The 24,081-nt window shown below is 33.6% G+C and overlaps 4 protein-coding genes and 1 non-coding gene across 8 annotated transcripts; 1 reads left to right on the top strand and 4 right to left on the bottom strand.

Annotated features, from left to right (window-relative positions):
• Positions 1-953: 953 nt before the first annotated feature.
• Positions 954-3,624, bottom strand: LOC121246451 (THO complex subunit 4B-like). The gene is made up of 5 exons (XM_041144620.1): positions 3,324-3,624; positions 2,991-3,116; positions 2,240-2,308; positions 1,972-2,156; positions 954-1,402 (listed from the first exon to the last, which is right to left on the bottom strand). Exons 1-5 carry the CDS (start codon positions 3,489-3,491, stop codon positions 1,231-1,233), a joined length of 720 nt encoding a protein of 239 aa, XP_041000554.1. The 5' UTR covers positions 3,492-3,624; the 3' UTR covers positions 954-1,230.
• A 1,811-nt stretch (positions 3,625-5,435) lies between these two features.
• TRNAC-GCA lies at positions 5,436-5,507 on the bottom strand. The gene has a single exon. It is a non-coding gene; the product is annotated as a tRNA-Cys (tRNA).
• Positions 5,508-7,088: 1,581 nt separating this feature from the next.
• Positions 7,089-9,112, bottom strand: LOC121246469 (actin-depolymerizing factor 2-like). Of its 2 annotated transcripts, none has more exons than XM_041144647.1 (3): positions 8,868-9,112; positions 7,561-7,826; positions 7,089-7,433 (listed from the first exon to the last, which is right to left on the bottom strand). In XM_041144647.1, exons 1-3 carry the CDS (start codon positions 8,868-8,870, stop codon positions 7,283-7,285), a joined length of 420 nt encoding a protein of 139 aa, XP_041000581.1. In that variant the 5' UTR covers positions 8,871-9,112; the 3' UTR covers positions 7,089-7,282. The 2 variants fall into 2 exon arrangements, with proteins under 2 accessions (XP_041000581.1, XP_041000580.1); XM_041144646.1 differs by lacking the exon at positions 8,868-9,112 and adding an exon at positions 8,525-8,554.
• A 2,009-nt stretch (positions 9,113-11,121) lies between these two features.
• On the bottom strand, positions 11,122-16,066 carry LOC121246366 (transcription factor bHLH111-like). 2 transcript variants are annotated; one of them, XM_041144497.1, is made up of 11 exons: positions 15,795-16,066; positions 15,204-15,346; positions 14,969-15,034; positions 13,470-13,595; positions 13,192-13,286; positions 12,743-12,874; positions 12,255-12,338; positions 12,090-12,155; positions 11,564-11,629; positions 11,339-11,460; positions 11,122-11,278 (listed from the first exon to the last, which is right to left on the bottom strand). In XM_041144497.1, exons 2-10 carry the CDS (start codon positions 15,250-15,252, stop codon positions 11,341-11,343), a joined length of 804 nt encoding a protein of 267 aa, XP_041000431.1. In that variant the 5' UTR covers positions 15,253-15,346; positions 15,795-16,066; the 3' UTR covers positions 11,122-11,278; positions 11,339-11,340. The 2 variants fall into 2 exon arrangements, with proteins under 2 accessions (XP_041000431.1, XP_041000430.1); XM_041144496.1 differs by having other exon boundaries at positions 12,710-12,874; positions 15,795-16,063.
• A 5,113-nt stretch (positions 16,067-21,179) lies between these two features.
• LOC121246367 (40S ribosomal protein S15a-1) lies at positions 21,180-23,505 on the top strand. 2 transcript variants are annotated; one of them, XM_041144498.1, is made up of 4 exons: positions 21,180-21,323; positions 22,268-22,405; positions 22,505-22,665; positions 23,220-23,505. In XM_041144498.1, exons 2-4 carry the CDS (start codon positions 22,273-22,275, stop codon positions 23,316-23,318), a joined length of 393 nt encoding a protein of 130 aa, XP_041000432.1. In that variant the 5' UTR covers positions 21,180-21,323; positions 22,268-22,272; the 3' UTR covers positions 23,319-23,505. The 2 variants fall into 2 exon arrangements, with proteins under 2 accessions (XP_041000432.1, XP_041000433.1); XM_041144499.1 differs by having other exon boundaries at positions 21,185-21,323; positions 22,265-22,405.
• Positions 23,506-24,081: the final 576 nt, after the last annotated feature.

Here is a 24,081-nt window from a genome sequence, read left to right as displayed (position 1 = left end):
TGTCATTTTCCTTGAAAAAGAAAATATTAACAAGTAACATGACATGATCCGCATAATCCGTTTAATATTTTACAAACCAAGACAATAATTAACTTTAATTGAATTAACCTAGATACGACCTATTTAACATGTTTAAACCTATTTTATATAAATGGATTGAACTTACCCTATACTTATTTTTTAACCAAATTTATATAATTCCATATATAATAGAATGATAACTATATAAACCATTCATAATTACAACTGAATTCCTGGTAAAAATATTTTATTATCAATAGCTAAACCAATAATATATAAGAAAATTAATATTTTCATAAAATATCTGTGGGAATATTCTCAGATATTTTCAAATATTTTCTATTCAAATATCACTAAAATAGAAGACACTTTTCAATTTCAAATTTTCAACTTTTTCATCTAATAATTACCTAATCATTATAACTTTTCTAAACTTCCAAACAAAATACAAAAAACAATACAACTTTTTTAAATTTCAAAATAAAAATAATATTCAAACAATTTTTTAACTTTATAATATTTTTATTTAAAACTTATTTTTCTCTCATTTCTTAAAACTCAATAAAACATCTTAATTCAAATTATTGTACTACTATTCAAAAATTATTTCACTACACTATTCACATATATTAAATATTTTAAGTGTCCAAGCGACCGAAAGTGAAACCAAAATCAAGGGAGACAACCTCCGCAGAATGGCACTGCTTAGTAACTACGACTGAAGAGCTAAGACGGACTTTCTTCTTATAAGCAAGCTCCCTCTGGCCGTCCAGACTCCCTATGTCTCTATGTTCCTCGACACGTTGCCCTCTGATTAATAGGTGGTTCAGGGTAAAGAATGCCCATTTTATTGGCACCGTATATAACGAATGCCAACACTCAAATAGATGGATGGACTCTCAAAATCTTTTAAAAAAAAAACAGCAAAGAAGAAACGAAAATGCTCGAGACTGCTTATACTACGATAATTAATATGTACGATGTATGGTAATTTCAGAGGAATGGCAAGGGCCACGCCCACAGGCAGCCTGGGATTTGCGTGACAAAAACCAGCTGAATGAGGTAGGCATCTGTCCCAGTCGCAGACTAAACCATGCCGTTAAAATTTCCTAAAATTGACATTTCCAACACATCTTATAACATACCGTGTTTCAGGAGAAACTCACATGAGCCAAGCGAGTCACTAAAAGCATCAACTATAAATTGAGTTCAGTTCGTTTGCAGAGTTTCAAGGCGGTATTTCTCCAAGTCAGCATCAAGATCTTCCGCAGTTAACTTCTCAACATGACCTTTCCTCTGTGTGCTTCCCCTTGCAGGTCCATGGCCAAAGCCGCTACCACCACCTCGAACCCAGCCCCCATGTCCAGCCAGCCCTTGTCCACTGCCAAAGACACGATAAAAATCATGTGTACCAGGAGGGAAAGAGAGAGAGAGAGAGAGTTAGTTACAAATGGATGAAAATGTTAACGACGACAGATGATGAGTTAGAGGAGCTAAGCTACTCTTATGCAAACAGTTAAAGACAATCCATTGGCACTAAGGGTCGTAAGTGGCTCAAAAAGAAATTCCAATAAATAAGTTACTCCCAGTCACTCCGTACTAATTGGAACTGGGGGGAGAACTAAAATCTATTGCAGTTTGCACCTTTAATCATTTGTAACAAAAAATATAATCCTGAGTGAAGTTCACAAGACCTGGACACCAGCCTCAAATATACAAAATTACAAAAACCTTAAATTCATTGTTTCATCCAACTATATAGCTTGGAAATACATCAATCCATTCTATCTTTCTTCCCACATTCAATGGAAACTAAAATTAACCACAGAAATCTCATGTTTGAACGCTATCAAAATTTCAATGATCATATGACCTCCATAATTCACCACCATATGGAAATCATGAAAAAGGATTAAAAATAAATACAAGATATACCACATAACTCCATACCTTCTGAAGGTGCCAATTGGTTTTCCTAAGATGCTACTTGTACTAGGAGGTACAATGGCAGGCGTAACCAAACTCACCCCTACCAGCTCAATTTTCATTGGCTTCCCATCAAGTTCAACATTGTTGTATCTCTTGATGGCTGCCACAGCATCCGACTGTCGTAAAAAGACGACTTCTGCCGTTCCCTAAACAAAAACAAAAAAACCTTTTGAATTCACTGGGAAAAAGAACGTATAGGAGAACCTGACTGACTTAATGCTTAAAATACCTTTGACCTTCCACTCCTATCATAATGAATGGAATATCTTTTCAAGTCACCAACCTCAGAGAAAAGGACCTGCAAAGATGCACTGCCTTTCATTTAGAAGCCAAAGTTATATAATTCAGCAAGATGTAAAGACTTGCACAAACATGCACCCTTGAAGAAGGAACAGTGGGCTCTAACTATTGAAAGCACCAAGGAAAACACAACAAAAAACTGAAAAGTTCTTAAATTCAGCTTGAAACAAACGTTATTTTAAAAATGACAAATTACACAAGTTCAACCGTAAATGATAAACTCTCAACCTTGACTCCAAAATAGCAAAGCTAGCCTCCAAACTCACTCCAGATATGAATAAATGTTCTAGCTGTCTAAACGCAACAATTTCAAGCAAAAAATACAGGTGTAAAGCCATAGCCATCTGTCATCAACACACCACACCACCCAACCCAAATAAACATTCCAAAACAAATTTCACCATCATTCATGAACCACCATGTTGTAACTCCTATATGATGCAAATATCCAACCCCGTCTACTTCTTGAAACTAAAGAATGTCCACACATCAAGATTCTCTAACTACCGCAAGCTCCAAGCCTCTGATGAACCAAACAAAATTATCCAAAAAAATTCCTTCAAAGTTCCATCTTCTAATTCGATCAAATATGCTTTTCAAAACCTTAACAAGGAAAAATAAGAAGAACAGATTGGTGATGATAAAAGCACTTACGGAACAAGATTAACCAAAACTCCTACCTGAAGATCTTCGCCAGAAACATCGTAATCTAAGTTTGATATATATAGTTTGGTGCCTTCATCTGTGTTTGAGCCTCCACCCAACACCATTTGATGCTGAAAAATGGAATCCACCACTTGCATTGGCTGCATTACATTTAGATTTTTCTTTCAATTTATCCTACGGTCAGTGTGAACGGAAACGCATTTAACCCTAACCCCAAATTATCATAATAAAACAACGTCAACCCTAGCTACTTGTCTCGATCAAACTTCTTTGTTATCAGGAGAAGCAAATGATGCTCCAAAATGAAACTGCATTTTCTCGGATAACAAAAATAAAGCCCAACTCACCTGCGGAGTGTAGTACGGCGCCATTCTAGGCACGGTGCGGTTCGCGAACCTACGGTCTGGACCGAGACCGGAGGCGCCGCCTCGGCCCCTGGAATTACCATTGTAGCCTCCGGATCTCTGACTGTTCATGATCACGTCGTCGAGAGACATGTCCAGTTTATTGGACATTTTCGGGCAAACGGTGTGATGATTTGAGTGAGGGGTTTTGAGAGATGGCAAGGGGTTTTTTTCTCCTCTTGTGGCGTGTGAAGAAAATGGTCCCCCGCTAACCGCTTTTGGTCCCAAATCTTTGGGATTGGAATTATTATTATTATTATTTGGGAAATAAAAATTTTATGCGACCTGAATAACATCGTTTCAAGTCACCGTTAAATTGATATTTTTATTTTTTAAATTTTTTTTATTCATTTTTTTTTTTTAATTTTTTTTAAAAATATATAAAAATATATTAATATACTAATAGTTACTTTCTTAATTATTAAATAAAAAAATTAAAATAAATGAGGTGTCAAAATAGCATTTTTCAATTTTTGTTTATAAGTTAGTGTGAAATTGTATAATTTAATTTAGAAGATAAAGTTAAATTTTATAAATTAAATATTATTATTTATTTAAGTAATATAAGTTATGTGATTTACATATTATGAACTTGATAAAAAAATTTACTTCGCCTAGAATTGGGTAGGAACTCTTTTAATGAAGGGCAACAACATTTGCCTCTACTTTTGAGAGGAATACTTCGTCTTGATAGATTGGATTATCCTAGTTTTAGGTCTTAACTCTTCTTATGATTTTTAAAATATGTATGTTTGGATTTGGTTTTTCTTTTACTATTGATTTAGATTTATTGTATAAGCTGGTTTTATTCATCTGGTTTTTGATGTCTCGGATGATTTTATTGAATATCTATAAATTTTATGTGTCCTGTTTTTTACTACTATTTTTTTCTGTCATAAATGAAGGTTTTTAATAAAATTATGAGGGAGTCACTCATGACAGGTGCCTTTCGTCTCTTTCTTAAAAAGAAATGATAAATAAAAAATAACAATCTTCTTAGAGTTTTAGAGTTGTTGAGTATAAAATCTTCCATTGTCCTTAAAAATAGAAGAGAACAATCTATACAAAGTGAAAAACTAATTCTTTTTTAAGGATGGGCATAGAAAAAGAGGAAAAGCGTGTTTAAGAAATGATCGCGACCCAATAATTTAAATGCACACGAATTGTTAAGCACTTAGGAGATGCTAGTCTAATCATATTATTAAATAATAACTTTAATAACGTGATATTCTTCTACTAAAAAAGATATATATACACATATAATATCATAGCTACTAGTGATGAAAACTGATAGTGTCAACTTAGTTTTTGGGTAAAATTAACGCTGACTAACGTCTGAAAAAATAGAAAAGTAATTGACTATAACTGGTCAATGGAGAGGAGAAAACCGATTAATGCGATTTTCGATCGGTGTCAGTTCCCCTAACAACGAGATTCTATTGAGAGAGAGAGAGAGAGTTGCAGAGTGAATCGGGAACTGGAAGAAGAGGCAGGGGAAGAAGAAAAAGACTACATCTCGAATGACGCCTTTAAGTGGAACGGCATTGTTTCAAACATTTTTTTTCTTACATTCTTAATAAAACAACGGTGTCGTTTTCATTATCTGTTGTAATACTTATAGGTATAAAACGGCATTGTTTTTATTAGAGTATATTAAAAAAAAATAGTTTTATTATATCAGTCGGTTTAGTGATCTAGTCTAGCTTCAAATCGGGAACAAATCGCTGAACATCGATTTTTTCAAATCTTCACCGCACACCAGCTGGTTCTTGATGCAGCCAATCAGTTTGCTTCAATGGTAGCTGGTAGCGTCGGTTTTTGTACAGCCCTAATAACTACTAATTTTGCACAAAATTCACCATCAAGTTCTTGCAAGAAGCCAATATCTTTTAGATCAATTGATAATATCTTGATTTTTCATTAAGAGAACCAATAATCGAATCCCTCTTTTCTATTAAAAAAAAAAATCTATTAAATATTTGAATTGAGGTATGCATATGGCAGCAGTTCAACACTTCCATCTGGAAGATGATACAAAATGCACTGTTCAAAAAAAGGGCCCAACCGGGTTCGAACCGGTGACCTCTTGATCTGCAGTCAAATGCTCTACCACTGAGCTATGGACCCTTCAATGAAATCTACTTCAAATAACTTTATTAACTATAAAATACATTCGGTGAATCGAGGCATGAAATTCTCCAATATCATCTTGTAAAAACGTGACATCAGCTATCTTTGCACGTCCATTCTGTAGATATCCTCCAATTAGTACATTCGAAGACATAATTCATTTATTTCACAAACTCAAATTTTCTAGAACAAGAATCCTGTCGGAAAGGCTTTCGCGACGGTACTACATCCACCAGTAAATAATAGCGAATGGTGTACCGATAGTGATAATGATAATAATAATTATTTTTAGGTTTGTTCATCCGGGTCTGGTTTTGTTAGACTGGTATCTGTATAGAAAAATTCGGGTATACCCAGTCCAAGGTAACATTTTTTTTTTTTTCCATTTCAATGTTTTGCCCTTTTTTTTTTTTTTCTTGGTTCATTTCTAGTAACTAAATGGAAATAAACTCAAAAGAAAAATATATATTATAGCTAATGAATCATCTATTTTATAATTTTTTTTTTCTCTCTTTTCCATGTGACTTTTTATTGGTGAACATGTAAGTTTTGATTTAAAAAATTAAATAAATAGAGTTTGAATGCTATAGCAATATTTTTTTTTAAGAAAATATATTCATAACATGTAGGCTTTCATTAAAAAAAAAGGGTTGCAACCCGAAACCTGAGTTCCTAGTTTTTAAAAATCTATTTCAATGCAGATTTCAGTCCTAGTTTGATCCGAGTTAACACGATCCAGATTCTGTCACGATTTTAAAACTCGGGTTCAATTTGGATATATCTCGTATATCCGAATTTTCGGGACAGAAATCTGATAAACAGTACTAATTATTTTTTAAATCATTTGTATGCCCAATGGTTGCGAATGGCAGAATTGAGCCCTTCTTTTTTTTTTCTCTTTTTTTTTTTTTGAAAGGAAATTAAGCCCTTCTTGAATAGCAGAGTCATGGCTTTCTCTGAAAATATCCCAGTCCCACTTGCTTACCGGCAGCAGACATCTTATCTATCTTACCATACCATTCTCTACTTTAATTAAACACAGCCTGCCATCGTCGTCCTCCATGACACATCATCTCGGCCTCACGTCACAATCAAAACCCAGCCGAGCAGCACTTGGAGTACGTATCAATTATCCAATACAAAAAATATGAATTGGTGGAAGGTTGCTCACGAGGTTGTCCATTGTTTGGATAGCAAAGAAAAATTGGTAGAAGCTTCTTAGCTCTTACCGTATTCCAACCGCCAATATGAATCAAACAATTTTATGCACGTAAAACCGCGAAAGAACAAGACAAACGGTGAAAAACAATGGGGGAGTACGTGCCAATGCCAGGATTGATCCATGCTTAAAGGGCAATCGATGTAAACACAAGTTGATACTATCGAAACAAAAAACTCCTTCAATGTCGCACAAAGCCTAGAGTCAGAATTGATAAAGACATCGGCTTTAAGAAAACATAGCCATGGAATCCATTCCAAACTGGGAAATGCAAAAGAATATAGCCTGATCTACGACACAAGATAGGGTTCAAATAAGCAAACAATTGAAATTATTATGTACCCCCATAAACCAGCATATAATAATAAGTGTGTATAATAAATTCACACTAAAAGGTGATAACCCAATAAAACCACAAATAACAATTCACGATGTTTTAAATGTGAAAAACAAGCCATCATCATAGGATTAAAGCAAGTACTGAGTTCCACAAACTATAAACATTGAATTGGATAGTTGGAGATATCTCCATCGCATAGCTGGCTTTTTACTTTCAGTTAGACCGGCTTCTAATAACATCGAGGCCCATCTCGGTAGGGTCGGTAGCTTGCAACTCCACCTGAATACCATCCAACTCTCTCTTGAACCTGTCCTTGGAGCTCGCATAAATCATCTTGCTTCTCACTTTCGAAGTATCAGGGGACCTTCATATGCATAGTATATCAGTAAGCACAAGAAACAACAAATCAGAGAATGGAACATGAGAAAGCATAGTAAACTCAGTGACACTAAATATATATATATAGGTAACTCCGTGACACTAAATATTACCAAGCAATGAAAACAATCCGGCTCCTTGGGACATTCTCTTCTGTCACAAAGTCAAAGTCATACACAGCATATCGGCACTCATCAGCAGGAAGGCTTGCAGAAAAATCCTCATAACTATCAGTTGGTTCACCAAGCTTCTCCACAACAACCTGCTTTTGCTTCTCTTCGATTTTGTAAACAATGAAGCGGTAAGTTCTTTTTGCCTTCAGATCTAAAAACCTTAGCTTGCAATCATCATGTACAGCCATCCCAGATGCTGCGTTTGCCTGCAGTATTGGACGAAAGAAGTACATATGTTAACTACTAAACTACCAAATATTTGAATTTCTATATTTTCATGTTCTTAACATCAACAAAATGTTCCACCCTACACCCCATCAATTCTTCATCAGCTAATAACCAAAAATTCATGCTAAATAATTATACAACTAGTAACTTTACCCACCAAAAACCCAAAACCTCGTGATTACCAAATAATTATGAACAGAATACATAAGGTCCTTGTTTCTTTTTACCCTCCTAGCATTCACTGCATTACCCAAAAGTTGTCTGCATTACCCAGACAACTTTTGCTCCCGTTAATTTAAAACTCGATGCTCCCCCTTTAATCATGCACCATTGTCATACTCTAAATCACATGTTCGGTCCCTCCTGTTACTCATTTTTGTAGCCATTATTAGCGAGAAAACTATGGTACTCCAAATTACTTACCAATAAAAACTTATTTATCATAAATTCAACTAACAAGATATTTAAAAAAAAAAAAAAAAAAAAAAGCCTCGGGTTCCACGGCATTCATAAGAGCAAAGGAAACTAGAAAATATTCACACAAGGAATTTCCATATTGATTAGACATTAAAATATTATGATGCATATCACAATGATTGATTCAAAAAGACCTGCATACGTATATCGTCACAAACAGAATATACATACGCAAAAAAATACGCGCACATACACATACTTGTGAAAAGAACATCTTGCATCCGAGGAATCCACATCAACTTCATCAACTCGAAAGTATAAACAAACAGATCAAATTGGCAGAGAAGAACAGACAGTTATGGTTCTAAAAAAATAAAACCATGATCCAATCAGAATTAATTCAGATCAGTAACCACAAAAAAAATCATTTTACTTTATAATCCACTCAAAAACACCAGAGATTCCGCACAAACGAACAAGAAGTTCACAGATCTAACACCAAAAAAGGAATAGATACTAGACTAAAATTATACACAAAGTAGTTTTCGAAAAGAAACCGCAGAGAGACCGGACCACCAGAGTGAAGTGATCGAAGTACTCACCATTTTACTCTTCCTGAGAAAATATCGGAGAAAGAGAGGGAATCGGTGAGAGAGAAAATCAAGGGCTCGGAGGGGGAGAGAAGGTAAAGATAGATGATGGATGAGAAATGTGGAAGACCTTCTTCAAGTTTGGTGGCTCTTGCTAATATTACCGTAATGGTCACTGTGACTGATGTTGATCCACTAAAATAATGCCACCTCATGTGCGATGAGGTTGGCGTTCTTGTCAGTTGTCACGCAGAGGGGGCTCCATGATCCATCACCGTAGACATATGGGCCTTGTAGGACTACCTTTACAGCTACGGACTGAGCCCGTTTGTGATGAATATTCTTTAATAATTTTCTTTTCCAAATTATTTATTTGTTGATTGATGATTTATTGGGTTTCTTCTTGTTTGTTTCTCGATAGATACTGCAACAACAGATCTCTTATCACATCGATTCTTAAGCTTATTTCTAAAATTTGATGATAGATAATACTGCGAATATGTATATGTATGTATGTCATATGGTTCTCGGTTCATCATATATTATATATCTCCATCAATCTATATATAATTAATTGGATACAAATATTAATTGTATGTCATACACAGCCTTATTATTAAATATATATATATATATAAATTAGTGCGTAAATGAACTACTTGTTGTCAATTATATATTATAAATTAATCGTGTTTTTAGATAGTACGTACTATTGTATGATCATATATATCGCACGTCGACTTATAATATATATTTTTAACGGTGAAAGAGGTGGTACAGATACAGACTAATTATGCTAGCTAGCTAGCTACTGGATCGGTATTGGATCTGAAATGTTAGTACTAGCTAGGTAGCTAGGTAGCTACCTAGCTAGTTAATTGTTCAAATGGCCGATAATAGGAACGTTATGGATAACGTACAATGTCCTCATAGAAAATGGAAAAGGCTAGCTATTCCACATGTGATCATGACATATTATATATGCAGATCATCTCATCAATATATGCATGCATGGGTCCTGATTTTGATCGATCAAGGCCGGACACATTAAAGTGGAGGACAAAATGCTTTGTTTTATTATTCAATTTGAAGCACATGATACAGCATAAGATCATACCAGCTGGCCGGACGATCTTGCTAGCTGGATTAATAATTAATTTAGGAATGTGTAGATTATCCGTAAAACTAATAGACCCGTTTAAGGTGACTTGACCCGTCTTATATCGGGTTGTTATATGATCTGGTTGTCCAACCCGACTATTAATGAGTTTTTTATGTTGCTCTCAACCCCTTTGAATATAAATACCAACTTATATTTAGACTTCAATTCTCAATTTCTCAGACTCAAACCCTAGCCACCTCTGCTTCTTTCTCGGCCTCTTAAGTTGCTGGTTGTGTCTTTTGGACGGGTGAAATGGGGTGGTGGTGAACTCATCGACGTACGCCTCAAAGGGAACTACGAGGATGGCGATTGGCAAGATACAGCTTTGGGAAGCCATGGGTTCTCGTATTTATCCCCTCATCTTTCTCTCTCTCTCTTTATATATATATATATATATATATTTGTTTCCCAAGAAATTTCTTTTTGTTTTTTCTTTTATTTTTCTCTTGTCTGTAAAGTAAGAAGAAGACGGCTGAAATGCTGCTATCTGAATGACTCTCATACAGTGAAGCCATCGCCAACTACATCGAGTTCATAAAGAAGATTGCCGACGAGGAGAATCGCGACTCTTATGTAAAGCTGCACTTTTCATTTTTTTTTTTTTTGGATGTTTTCTTGCGATTGAGGATCTGAGATTGATAATTTGATATTGTGATCAGATCTGAGATACAAATGATAGAAATATATTGGAAATCGAAGTGGATTTTTTTTTCCCTCTTTGGTAAGGTCATGTCATACAAGTTCAACCCGATTTTGTTTTGTTCGGGTTGGGTCAATTCGGTTTGACGCCTTAAATGAGGGCATTCGGGTCAGGCCGAGTGTAAACCCGGTTGTCTCAAGTCGGGTTTGCAAGCCTAAATTAATCCTCTTGATCTCACTTCTCCAAAAATTAAAAACCTTGCACATGATTTTTGTTGTAAATAATTATATATCATAAAACAGCATAACTGCATATATGGAGGATATATTCTTCTGTAGTGAAAATAAGAAAATTAATCTGGTCTAAATTAAGCTGTAATTAAGCGGGAAATTAAGGCATGAACATAGCCCTAGTCCAGGACTTGATGTAGGCCGATTCTCTAATTAAATTAATCCAACCCCCAATAAGAAAAGGTGCGGTGATTATTATACGCACGTACGCAAACATGTTCTTAATTTCTTAACCCGCAGGATCGAATTAATCAAGTAATTAAGTAGGCTGGCTAGCTAGGCTTGGGGGAAATTAAACAAAAATAATCAACATTTAGCGCTAGCTAGCTAGCTTCGGAATCGAAGCATAATATTATTCTTTTTCCTCTTCGTGATTTTGGCTTTCTAGCTGAGCTAGCCATGCATGAGGCCGGGTCTGGTCCTCAACAGATCTAGTTGTCCATTTTGAGTAACTGATACAGGAACCAAGCAAAGCCCATTGCTCCTTAGGTCTAGCTGTTCTCCAATTTCCACCTGGAATTTTTGTAATTTTGTTAACTAATTAAAGGGTTAGAAAAATTTAGTCCGTAACAAAAAAGAAAAGAGGGGTACATTTAGGATATCACTGCCTGCCTACCTGTCGTTCATGACCGGCTCCAGTAGTACCACTTTTGTATGAGCTGCTCAGCATCTGAGAGAGATTCTGTTCCATCCCCCACCCCAACGCACAACCAAAACAAAACAAAACAAAATAAAACAAAACAGTAAGAGATCAGAGGAAATTTTAAAGCAGTGATGCTACATAATTTTTTCAACTTCCACATGTTATATTTTTTAAAAATTTAATTTTTTTATTTTTTTTGAGCATATTCTTTTTAAATTAATTCAATTCTTCTATTCATGAAGTATATATTAAATATTTTATAAAAGAAAAAAAAATTAAAAAAAAATATGATGTGTAGAAGTTGTGTGAATAGTAAAAAATTAGATAAATTTTTTAAAATCTAAAACGAGCTAAGCCATTTGTTTTTCATGGCCCTTGTCATGTCTTTTATCTTCTGATCTTGGCCTTTGTTATCCCTATCTGACTGTGATCATGATTATATATATTAAAGTGAAGCCTGGTGGTTAGGCGAGGAGATCAGCCTATTTATATATAGTACCTGAATTTGTTGGTGAAGTAGCTTGATATAAAGAGAAGCCTCTTGAAGAACTGATGCAGTGTCAGTCTGCAATAAGTTCAAAACCCTAGTTAGATATCTATTATTAGAATTTCTATTTGTTAATCATGTTAACCAGCGTCTTGATGAGTTGCAATAATTCCTAACCTTGCCGTAGGGGGAGACCAGCTTTTGAAGAGCTGTGATCTTGTCACTAAGCTTTTGGCCTGACCTCCTCATAGGCACAGGCACCTGCGGACGTAAAGAGAAAAAAAAAGTCTTACAACAAAGAGAATTATATGCAAGCAGTCACTGACAGAAACCTAACCAAGCCTGAAAATGAGTAAATCATGACTCTTTCTAGATGATTTCTCTGGTTACGTACCTCTGAGTAAAATCAAGAACTCTAGCTAGCAATATTGCATTAGGCTTTTTCTGCGAATTAATATTCTAAGTGGATGTGTTCATACATGGTCCCCATCAAAGCCAATTAATACCTCTATCTTGAAATAATATCATTTTAAACTATATATCTATATATGTATATTCTCCGACCCCGACCCCGACCCCGACCCCGACCCCGACCCCAAGCTCTTTGTTATGTGTTAATGTTAATTTCTTACTTGATGCTGCCATTTTTTATCAGGGGTTGAGGCCTTGTTTCTCTTATTCTTCTTCCACTCGCTCAATACTGCCATGTTTCCAACCATATCGGTTCCTATTTTGGGCAAGGAGTCATTGATCAACCCAATTGGACGTTTCCTTACATTTGGCATTCCCTGCAAGTCCTGAAAGAAACAAATTGATCAATATATCACCGATCACTAAAGTCATATATATTAATTGGTTTGTTATCAATTTTTTTTTTTTTTTTTTTTTTTATGATGATTGACTGTGAGCGAACAAGTAATGGATTGAGATATATAGAAAGCCATAAACGCGAGAGATCACTTGAACACATAATACTCGAGGATCTGCATGTATATAATATATATGCATCGATCCTAAAGATCTAGAGATATCAGGACAATAAAAAAAAAGGATCTGTATATAATATGCATAGAGTTTTTTTAATATATATAACTAAGAGATCGAGGAGATATACTTCTCCAAATTGTGGAACAAAAGGTCGCTTGCTTAGCAACATTGACTCATGCTGAGGAATAATGTCGGCACAGCTAGAGGAACCAGATTCATAACCTGTCATTAAAAGGGGTACTTTAGTCCTCTGAGTGTTAAACAGTTGCAAGTATATATCTCTGCACTAAAATACAAAATCGAAGTAGCCGGCAGGCAGAAGAATAATAGTACTGATCAACGAAATTAGGCCGGACTAGAAAAATTGTTCCCAAGACTTGAGACAGATAAGGAAAGTCACCAAACCTGATTGATAGCTATAATTAAGAAGGGACCGAAAAGGGTCTGGATAGGACGATCCATTTCCCAGCTGTAGGTCTTCGTTGTTGGATACTACGGGCTTCATTAAAAAGCCATTACCATCGAGATCTCTGTCAAAATGTGCCAAAAGAACACTATTAGGGTACTGGGTAGTAGGTGCAAACCTGACTGCGGACACGATCGATCGAGGATGGGTTGAGCCTAAATAATTTTCTTCTTTTCATATGCATTCCTTATAACGTGCATGCAAGTTAAAAATCTATCTTTGAATATCATATATATATCCACATGTTAGACTTCCGTTTCAAATACATGCATGCATTTATGGAAAGTATGGACAGAAGGGGTCTCCCTCAATTGCTTTCTGGACTCTTTTGTTTTTAGTATTGACCCTTGAATAGTCAAATCCATTTGTTACTACTATATATTACGATGTAGAGTGTGGGGCTAGCTCTCACACATGCATGTATATATGTTATATAGCAATAGGCGCAGGCCTATGGCCAAATGACTGGTACCGAACTATAGATCTATAGCTAGCACACACCTAGCAATATATATATATATATATATATATGTATAGGTCAAGCTTTTAGAAGTGGGATATCATGTTTATCTTTTAGGTTGGGCCGGCAAAGGTCCCAGTTAATTAATGAACTAAGAGCCAGTACTCCAATCCCGATTAATCAAATTAATTTTAAATATCATTCGAGAAAGTCATTTGCAGGATTTATTTGTTAATTTGCTATTAGTAAAGGTATAATAATTGAGACCTTCGATCATCCTCATGCACGTGAGTTGCTAATTACGTCATGTACCGTAGCCTTTGACTGCCATTAATCGGTAGAGATCAGAGGTAATTTCAATCAGTTACGTACATACATGAGCTGATCTCCCAATAATTGTAATTATTAATTCAAGTTATATTTATAAATCATGTATACATAAGACCGTGCATATTTTTTTTTTTTATGTATTAATCAAATCAAATCCTTCAGAATTTGTACCCACATCTCATCATTTAAGTTTAGAGAGATAAATATATATATATATATATATATGATATATGTGGGTCCTCTAACATTTATTGAATATTTAATATTGAATATATAAATGTTGTAACGTCCCTTCTGCGCACACGCAATTTCATGAGATGCCATGAAAAAAATTGCAATATACATTTAACATTTTACTTCTATTATTTTTAGAAGTCTGGGATTATGTTTATGATAATTAAACAAAACGTACATCAAGTATATATATTACGAATCATGATGGCGAATTTTAGAGCTTGCATAGCGATGCATGGGATGAATTCAATCAGCTTATATATAATTCCTATTATATATATCTATATATATGCGCTCGTTTAATTAATTAATTTATATTTCCTTCATCTTCCTCCCACTTAGTTAGTACTTATCTCTAATTCTTTACATTTTCTTGGATGATAATAATGATGGACAGAAAGAAATCTTACCGTCCTTCGCTATTCATTTGCATAGAGACGTCGTCCAGATTTGGCATCTGGACTTCATAAGTACTGTTTCCTGAAAACAAAAAGAAAAGAAAAAGAGTTGGCCAATTATTGAAATTGTTATTAAAATATTCACATAAATTGATGATCTGTTCATTAATTACATCTTCGATCGTCAAGAGCCCAATTATTTTGAACGACAAAATTAAGGTTGCTGACTTCACAGGTCGGTCATTACGTACCGAAGCTGTAAAGATGCGAGGAGTATTCATGAAGAAGAGCGTTCCTCATTTTCAGGCCAATCGATGCTTGCAGATGATCAGAGGCTTGAATTCAAAGCGTGCCCTTGATGCAAATTAGCTTTGAGCCTAGCTAGTCGCCTAAAATCAATAAATTCGAAAAAGAAGAATTAATGAGTTCTGATCTCATACGCAATTATAACCACGCCTACTTCTATATCCTAAAACTGGAATTATAAGAAGTACTTCTTTGGATCGAACTTTGAATGACAAGAACTGGCATGAAACTGACAGAAAGAGTGGGCTTGAGCATTAGAACATGAATGTCATGATGTGTTTGAACATGAAAGAAGACCGAGCTGATCATCATCAGCATTGCAGGAAATTATGAAAAGCTTTGACAAGACTAACAATCAGGTTTCACAAATGGATCAGAGATTGTCATCAGAAAGAGATACGATATCCAAGCTAGCTAGAATTAATGACATGTATATATGGCAAAATACTAAAATAACCACAAAAGTTTAAAGCTTGAATCCTTCTTTATAATATGCAGCTAGCAGCCATTTTAAAGTTGATGATGGATTTCTCACCTTTGAACTACAATATTGCAGAGATTGAGCAGCTGATCTCTTTCTTCTGGCTATCTAGCTAGAACTCTGATCTTGTCTGGCTGCTAAACTGATCAGGAGACCAGAGAGTAAAATTAGCTGGACCTCGATCGATCGATGGACCAATGAGTTTTCTACACGCGAGAATATTTGTAGTGAGCGTTGGGACTTTTAGGGTTTCTTTGAGTGTACCAACGGTTCTTTCCTATATATCGAAGAGAACTCAACAGTCAGAAAGCAGCTTATTCAATGCTGGAAAGGAATAGAATGCGTCCAGGTAACTCAGAATATTTAAGATAGAAAATCAAGGGCGGCTCTCTAACTTCGCAAACTATCTCATGTTTTGATTTCCCTTTCATTAATTAATTTGACTTTTATTTTTATTTTATTTTTTTTAAGGCATGGTGATTGATTATGTGCAAGTGTATTAATATAATAATTAATTGATAGTCAAACGCAAAGGTCGATAATTAATTAATTACTCTGATAGGGGATTTCAGCCTGAGACATATATATATATATATATATATAGTACTTGAATTATCATCAGTACTTTGTTTCAACTGTTTGTCACATGCACCGTCGCAGCTACCATTGACTCGATCGGGCATGTAATATCGAAACATTTATTAGTAATATTAATTATTTCTGATGCACAAAACAGAGTTAGTTTATATAATCTATAAAACATATATATCTTAATTAATTATGTTGTCAAAACATGTACGTTTTCCTAAGAACCGCAATTAATGTAATTTGCAAACTGATGTATATATGGATTTTAGATATATGTGGTTTGATCTTAATTGAATTTACAAATTCCTATAAAAGATAATATCGGATTATAACAGTATTTAATTAGAATATAAATTTGAACACGCAAACGTCAAGATGTTCCCTTTCCAGCTTGCAAATATTATTGATCTGATCATATTTTCAAGAATGCTGCCCAAGTGACACGTGGCCATTATTTTTACAGCCTTAGGCTTTGACTCAATAAAACCAATTTTCAAAGGACCAATATATATAATATAATGTAGCGATCGAAAATATAAAATATATATGTATATATATGGAATGTAGCAAATTAAAAATAAAAATAATCAATCTATGCTCTTCGATTAAATTGAACTTAATTAGCTTGGTGAGTAATTACTGCCCGAATTGTTTGATTATTTCCACTACGCGCGTAGTACGCTCCATATTGCAAGCGATGACAATCGAAGATGAATAATCCTATGAAGTTTATCAACTATATATCATTTATCAAGGATATTGTATATGCCATAATTGGCTTAAAACAAAATCATGTACGATCGATTAAACCAATATTCAAGTCTACACGATAATTTATGTAGTACTACGTACTTAATTAACGCCATATAATATATATATAGCTATTTGTGCTAGCTTCCACTTTTATATTGATATATATATATATATATATATATGTATATGAGACTAATTAATTAAAGTTTATTATCAGCTAAACATGCCAAAAGAAAGGAACTTTTTTTTTTTTTTTTTAACCCCATTGGTCGTTTTATGAGCCAAAGTTAATGGCGTGTATATATACAAGAAAGGAAATATTGAGGAAAATACTTTTATCATGGAGAATGCATGCATGTGGTAGTCATGGTACTACTAGCTACCAATTTTATTACATTCAATTTTCTTTAGTACGATGATGTAATAGCCTATATTATATACGGATCATTTTTTTATGGAAAAATCTAATTGTAAGCGATTCTGCATACCAATATTAAATGTAAAACATCCGTTTAATAAAACGGTACGAATTGAAGACGAAAATAATTTTTGTGAGATAGAAGACATTATTCTTCTCTCAATTTTTTTTTTTCAATAAAAAAAGTTATGTAAGTATTGGTATGCAGTTTGGTGCACTAATTGCTTGTAACTAATAAGCCTCTTATTATAATATGATCTTTAAGAGTATTTTCATTGGATTAATTAAAAGTTAAATCCATTGAGTATTTAGCTATTAGAGAGTAAAATATGCTCACAATGGATTAGCTAAATTCCAATATTTAGCTGTAGTGATTTCAAAAGTTTTTCCAAATTTAAAAGTTACTATACATACATCAAATATATATTTTATTAATTATTTCTCTCTCCATTTCTTTCTATCACATTTTTTTTATCACAATTGGTATATTAATTTGAGTTAGTGATATATTAATTTAATAAGATTATGATTATTAATTAATATATAATAGGTAGAATAGTAAAATATGATAAAATAAAATAAATTAATAATTAAAAAAATTAAATGTTTTTGAAATTATTAGTTATTCATTACTATATAATGAATAAATGTATAATCTAATGTGAAGATTTGATGTGAATAACCAAAATTAAATTCATCTTATATTATTTTATTGTTATATAATGAAAAAATACTTATTTCAATATAAAAATTTATATGAATGAAATAGCTAAGAGTTAAATTTTTCTTACATTCATAAAAAAAATATTCTTTAACTTTAACTAATCTAATAAGAGTCCTCTAAGTCGGCCAATTTCCTTATTATACCTCCCCCAAAAAAAAAAAGAAAGAAAGAAAGTTCAGTCCATAATAATTTGTACATATATACTTCTTAAAAAAACATTAAAGATCGACTTAATTCGTACCAGTGTTATCGGTGATCCACTTTTACATCATTTCTTCTCGATCGTTGTTATCAACTTGATTAATTGAAAAATTATTATTTTCTTAAATCTAATTTAAAGTTGCGAGTTTGCATATACTGATGGCAATTTACCAAAGAAAAATGTTAATTATACTTAACAAAAATTTATAAATTTAAACTTCGTTTGGATTCGAAGACGAGTTGAGATGAATTGTGAATAATAGTGAGATGAGTTGTGAACAGTAATGAGATTTATGAGTTAAAATTGATGAATAGTAGTGAGATGGATTGTAAATCTAAACCGGGACATATTGTGCTTTTTTTTTTTTTTTTTTTTTTTTTTTTTTTTGGGTATACGTAAGTAAAGCAGCATCCAAAAGTAGATTGCCGAAGACAAAGTCACGTCAACTCATCCAACATATCAATCGAATATGGCCATTATTTGGCATGCTACGTACTGTAGTATATCTATTTATATATCTCCATGAACGAATTAAAAGGTATGAACATTTTCTACTCCTGCTGATCATCAGTACCCTGAATTTATATTTTTTGTAACAGGTTTAATTTACGTACTACTCATGAGCCTAGCTATAATATCCTGATTGGTCTCCCCCCGCGCCTAAAAAAAAAAAGGAAGAAAAAAACAACATAAATTATATTATGATTGCAAATTAGCTTATCATTTTTAAATGATTAACTATATATAAAACTAAAAAGTCAAGCAGCAAGTTTTCTGTTTGTCTTCATGATCATGGGCTTTGCCGGGATATATCTGCCGTATTCTCGTATATATTCAAAACCTGTATTATTAATGTCCACGCGTAACTATCAATTATCTAGTACCTAATTAAAAACGGCCATGTTTTGTTTTTTTTAATCTTGAAATCTCTATTACATTATAGATAATATATCTTATGTTATTATTGGCTCAGTGGCTCCTTATTACGTTTGAACTATATATAGAATAATTAATATTAACTCTAAAGTCAGCTCTTGTGTTATATATGCTGAATTACCACACACACATATGTGACACTTGGAATCCTTACTGCAATCGAGGATATTCAATGTGCCTGCAGCAACCTACCACAATAAAGAAAACGTTTTAAAGCATTTTCAACCCAACAAATATGTCCCATTCCCATTCAACATATAATTTACACCTGGTTAATTAATATTAGGTACTCCTGCTGCTCTGAGGGAAGACAAGAAATATCAGGATACAAACGTTGTATTTATATTACAAAAATAATGGTTTTATGTATAAGAAATTATATATATATATATATATATATATATATATATATAAGGCATTGTTAATTACTTTATAATATGCATGATTGTGAAAGCCAAGAAGCTGTACTCCCAGCTTTGTTCTGAAGGAAATAATCCCCGAATCGGATGTGGGTGTTGAATTAATTAGAATTCCAACCATGACCAAGCATGCATGGTTGACCAAATTGAAATTTAAGAGGTCAAATCATGATCGTCAGTTAATTGTCAGTTAGGGTTTGTATTATCTCTGCGAAGTTGATGAAATGCTTTTTTTTTTTTTTGTCAAGACTAAATCAATGTTCAGATCAAAGGTGGGTATTCTTTACAGCACTTTAGTGGTATCGGCCTTACTAGTTAGAAAGCTATTCCAGATCGAGCCTAAGCATGAATATGCATGCATGCGAAGATCAGTTTATGAATATCAATCTTATCGATGACATAATAATAATACTAACTTTGATGGATAAGAATAATAATGGGTACAAGTCTCATATTTTTAATTATATTGTACTGTTTATATATGAAGATCATCACTTGAACCCATTATAATTTTTTTTTTTTGTTTTTAAGAAACTTGTCAATATTAAAATGGACGCGCGTTGAAAAGATCAGAATCTCAAACATGATCATGATCATGGTTGACCAAATTGAAATTTAAGAGGTCAAATTAGTTTGTCGGTTTAGGATTGTACGTATTATCTCTATGAAGTTGATCATGCATGCATGGAATCCTCGTCTCATGCATGCATTTGTACTTCTAGTCTAATAGTGTTCTTTCCCATGCAAAACCAAGTTTAGATATATTTTAATAAAAAAAAATGTTTGACTCTTTCCCAAGAAAATATATAATTTATCATTGCATGCATGATATTAAAATCAGGATATCCAAACCTTAATCCCCTATATTTATAATGGTAATACTATATATAAGCAATCTCTTCAATAAACTACAATTAACAATACTATTATATATTCAAGCGGCAAATTAAGGATGAAACAGATTCCACGAATAATTTTTCATGGGTTTGGAATTAAATTAATGACAAGAAAAAAGTATTGATTATTTCATATTGAAAAAATCTATTCTTCATCATAACTTCCATCATCTCATGATGTGACATTAAGTAATAGGTTTATAAGTGAAATATAATAAATAATTTCCAATCACCTAATAACACATCATAAGATAATGAGATAATAATAAAAGTTGAGATAATGAGTAGCATTACTCTTTTATATTTACATAATTTTAATAATCACCCAACTTTAACCTACTTTTTCTTTTTTTTTTTTTTTTTGGTAATAATAATTGAAGAAACCCCTAGACTTGAATGGTTTGATGAGCACTGCGGTTTTTAGGCCCGTGATGGGAATCGAGAATGAGTTGAACCGGGCACAAAGAATAGGCCCAAATTATCCAGAGCAATACGAATAGGGGTAATTTAGTAATTTAATGTACTCTTTCCAAACCGAATATAGGTCCGCGGTTCTCAACACATGATCTCCCTCGAGGCAGCTAAGAAACCCTAAAGCACTTTGGTCTTGGAGGCGCCTCCGCTGATCAACTCTTTGCTTCCTATACGGTATGCAAGAACCAACCAAAAACGAATACTTAATTTCTTTCACTTTGATGCGCTCTAGGATCTCTGTTCCAGTTTTTTGGTTCGATATACATATTCATATACATATGTATATATATGTAACACGTGTTTTTGTTTCCTTTTCGTGTTAGGTGCTTGTTTCTTGTTACCGGGATTTTTCTTTTAGTTATCCGTGCTTTTGGTTGAGATTTTGGCTTGTTTGGTTGCTAGAAAAAGGTTGGGAAATCGGAAAGAACATAAGAGTTTCAATCTAAAACTGGCTTTCTGATTACAGGATTAGACCACAACTAACTCAGCGAGCTGGTGAAAGAAAAATATGAAATACATGATCTATTTTTTTTTTCGTTTTCAATGCGTGCTCAGCAAAAAGATTTATATGGGTGATTTTACCTATATAAAAAAAGATTTATGAGTGATTTTGCATTTTTTTGATAAATTTCCTGAAAAGGATTACTTCATGTATCGGATGCGCAAAATAATGTAAAAAATTGGCCCATTTGCTTCAATTCATTTATTAAGCCACAGGGTTTGGACTGTGAATGATTGGTTTGGGAACGGTTTCTTTGAAACTGCAGACAGTTTGCCATTGTTTGTTGCTAGTATAATTTTGCTAGTCTGTTTATGTTTCTTTTAGGAACATTTGAGAGTTGTTGTGCAAATACATTGTCATTAACGAGTTAGAATGAGATTTCGTGGCTCTACCCACCGAAAGGAAAGGGGTGTAAAAAAACTGTAAGATCAATTAGTAGCATGACTTGTTTGTCTAATTGGCTAAATGGTGAAGAAAATTCTTATTTTTGCCTGAAAAGAAAAAATTAGTGGAGACAATTATTGAAGGGAATGTCAATTATTTTTTGATCATTTTTATTTTGTACCATATATGGATGCTTGCTAAAGCTTTGTTGTAGCATTCCAATACCTAGCAGCAACAATGGTGCGAGTTAGTGTTTTGAATGATGCTCTTAAGAGCATGTACAATGCTGAGAAACGTGGGAAACGCCAGGTCATGATCAGGCCATCCTCAAAAGTGATAATCAAATTCCTCCTTGTTATGCAGAAGCATGGTATAGTAGATATAAAGTCGCTTTGATTCTTTGTTTTTTTTTTGGACTCAAAACATTTTAAGAAATTATTACGTACGGTTTCTTTATGTTGCTATATAGGTTACATTGGAGAGTTTGAGTATGTTGACGACCACAGGTCTGGTAAAATTGTTGTCGAACTTAATGGAAGGCTAAACAAATGTGGCGTTATTAGTCCTCGTTTTGATGTAGGCGTCAAAGAGATTGAAGGCTGGACTGCAAGGTTGCTCCCCTCTAGACAGGTTAGCTCTGGCAGTTTCTTGTAAATATGCCTTTGAAAAACTTCTGTAATCTTGTTGTTACTGCTAACTTACTAGTTGAGTGTGTCCTGATATGTTTTTAAAATTCCAACTTCACTTGGATAGTGTTTTGTTTTAAAGGCAGAGCTTTGCAATTGTAAGGTGATTATAATCTTCAGACGATTACCTTTAAAAAAATAATAATAATCTTCAGACGAAGGTAAAATATTATTGTTTGTTTTCTACTGTTGAGTGTGTCCTGATATGTTTTTAAAATTCCAACTTCACTTGGATAGTGTTTTTTTTTAAAGGCCGAGCTTTTCAATTGTAAGGTGATTATAATCTTCAGACGATTACCGTTAAAAAAAAAAAAAAAAATCTTCAGACGAAGGTAAAATATTATTGTTTGTTTTCTACTGTTTGTACACCTATCAAATAGAAATAAATATCTGGTCTTTCCTTCAGGTTTCAGCATTGATTTGAAACACACCATTAATTTTTTCTTCTGTATTATACACTTTATTTTTCTGACCTTTTAATATTTTCAAAACTTTCAGTTTGGTTATATTGTGTTGACAACTTCTGCTGGTATCATGGATCATGAAGAGGCTAGGAGAAAGAATGTTGGTGGTAAAGTACTTGGTTTCTTTTACTAGGCTGAGTTTTTGCCCGAAATGATCAAAATTTTCTGCTTGAGGAGTTGTTTGGTGTATTTCGAACTTTTTTCTTTAAAAATTATAGGGTAGCTCTTATGTTTCATTTGATTGACGGCTTTTCTTTTTGGCCCCTATCGTAACTTTGATTTTGTGTTGACCCCTATCGTAAAACTACTGGTTTGCTTTATCTAGGCTGTATGTTTAATGACCAATGCTACATGCCACACACCCATCTCACTTTCACTCCATGATACAAAATAAGACAATTTTATCATCCTTGGATTGACTTTTGTTTTTTTTAAAGAAATTCAAAGGTTGATAGGCTGTCACCCCATCATGGTGGGATGAGAGTGTGATATGAAAGATTTTACATGTTTGATAACCATTCCAGCTAGGTTATGCAATTCATTTTTAGGTTTTAATCATTGAAGAATCTGTATGTTGGTAATTCCCATAATCCATCACGAGAGTATACCTCTGGGACGTGGTGTTGAGAATGCTCTTTAAAGAGATGGCTAATATATGCAACCGAGGATGTTATAAAGTTGGTGCCGTTGAAAGAGATTGTCTCTTTTCAATATATTCTTACTTCTTAGCCATGCAAAAGCGTTTTGAAATGAATCCCTTTCATGTGAGATGTCAACCAGGACGGGAATTCATCATAAGAATATGCTTTTCGTTTGAGAAGTGTGTGAAATAATCTCTCACTCTTTGCTGGTTGGTTGTACTTTGTGCGATTGTGATCTGGATGACGCCGTCACTG

This window comes from Juglans microcarpa x Juglans regia, chromosome 1S, assembly GCF_004785595.1.
Source record: "Juglans microcarpa x Juglans regia isolate MS1-56 chromosome 1S, Jm3101_v1.0, whole genome shotgun sequence".
NCBI classification, from domain to species: Eukaryota; Viridiplantae; Streptophyta; class Magnoliopsida; order Fagales; family Juglandaceae; genus Juglans; species Juglans microcarpa x Juglans regia.
This window is presented reverse-complemented; position numbering and strand designations above follow the sequence as displayed.

What these genes read in the sequence shown, in the direction of transcription:
- LOC121246451 (XM_041144620.1), bottom strand. Translation starts at nt 3,491, where the DNA reads ATGTCCAATAAACTGGACATGTCTCTCGACGACGTGATCATGAACAGT. An exon ending in ATAGGAGTGGAAGGTCAAAG is followed by an intron (nt 2,157 to 2,239) that starts GTATTTTAAGCA and finishes GTTTTTGTTTAG; the next exon opens with GGAACGGCAGAAGTCGTCTT. An exon ending in CCAATTGGCACCTTCAGAAG is followed by an intron (nt 1,403 to 1,971) that starts GTATGGAGTTAT and finishes TGTCTTTGGCAG; the next exon opens with TGGACAAGGGCTGGCTGGAC.
- LOC121246469 (XM_041144646.1), bottom strand. An exon ending in CGGATTGTTTTCATTGCTTG is followed by an intron (nt 7,434 to 7,560) that starts GTAATATTTAGT and finishes ATGCATATGAAG; the next exon opens with GTCCCCTGATACTTCGAAAG.
- LOC121246366 (XM_041144496.1), bottom strand. Translation starts at nt 15,252, where the DNA reads ATGAGGAACGCTCTTCTTCATGAATACTCCTCGCATCTTTACAGCTTC. An exon ending in TTGTTCCACAATTTGGAGAA is followed by an intron (nt 12,875 to 13,191) that starts GTATATCTCCTC and finishes TGTTTCTTTCAG; the next exon opens with GACTTGCAGGGAATGCCAAA. An exon ending in ATAAAAAATGGCAGCATCAA is followed by an intron (nt 12,339 to 12,709) that starts GTAAGAAATTAA and finishes TTACGTCCGCAG; the next exon opens with GTGCCTGTGCCTATGAGGAG.
- LOC121246367 (XM_041144498.1), top strand. Translation starts at nt 22,273, where the DNA reads ATGGTGCGAGTTAGTGTTTTGAATGATGCTCTTAAGAGCATGTACAAT. An exon ending in CCTTGTTATGCAGAAGCATG is followed by an intron (nt 22,406 to 22,504) that starts GTATAGTAGATA and finishes GTTGCTATATAG; the next exon opens with GTTACATTGGAGAGTTTGAG. An exon ending in GGTTGCTCCCCTCTAGACAG is followed by an intron (nt 22,666 to 23,219) that starts GTTAGCTCTGGC and finishes CAAAACTTTCAG; the next exon opens with TTTGGTTATATTGTGTTGAC.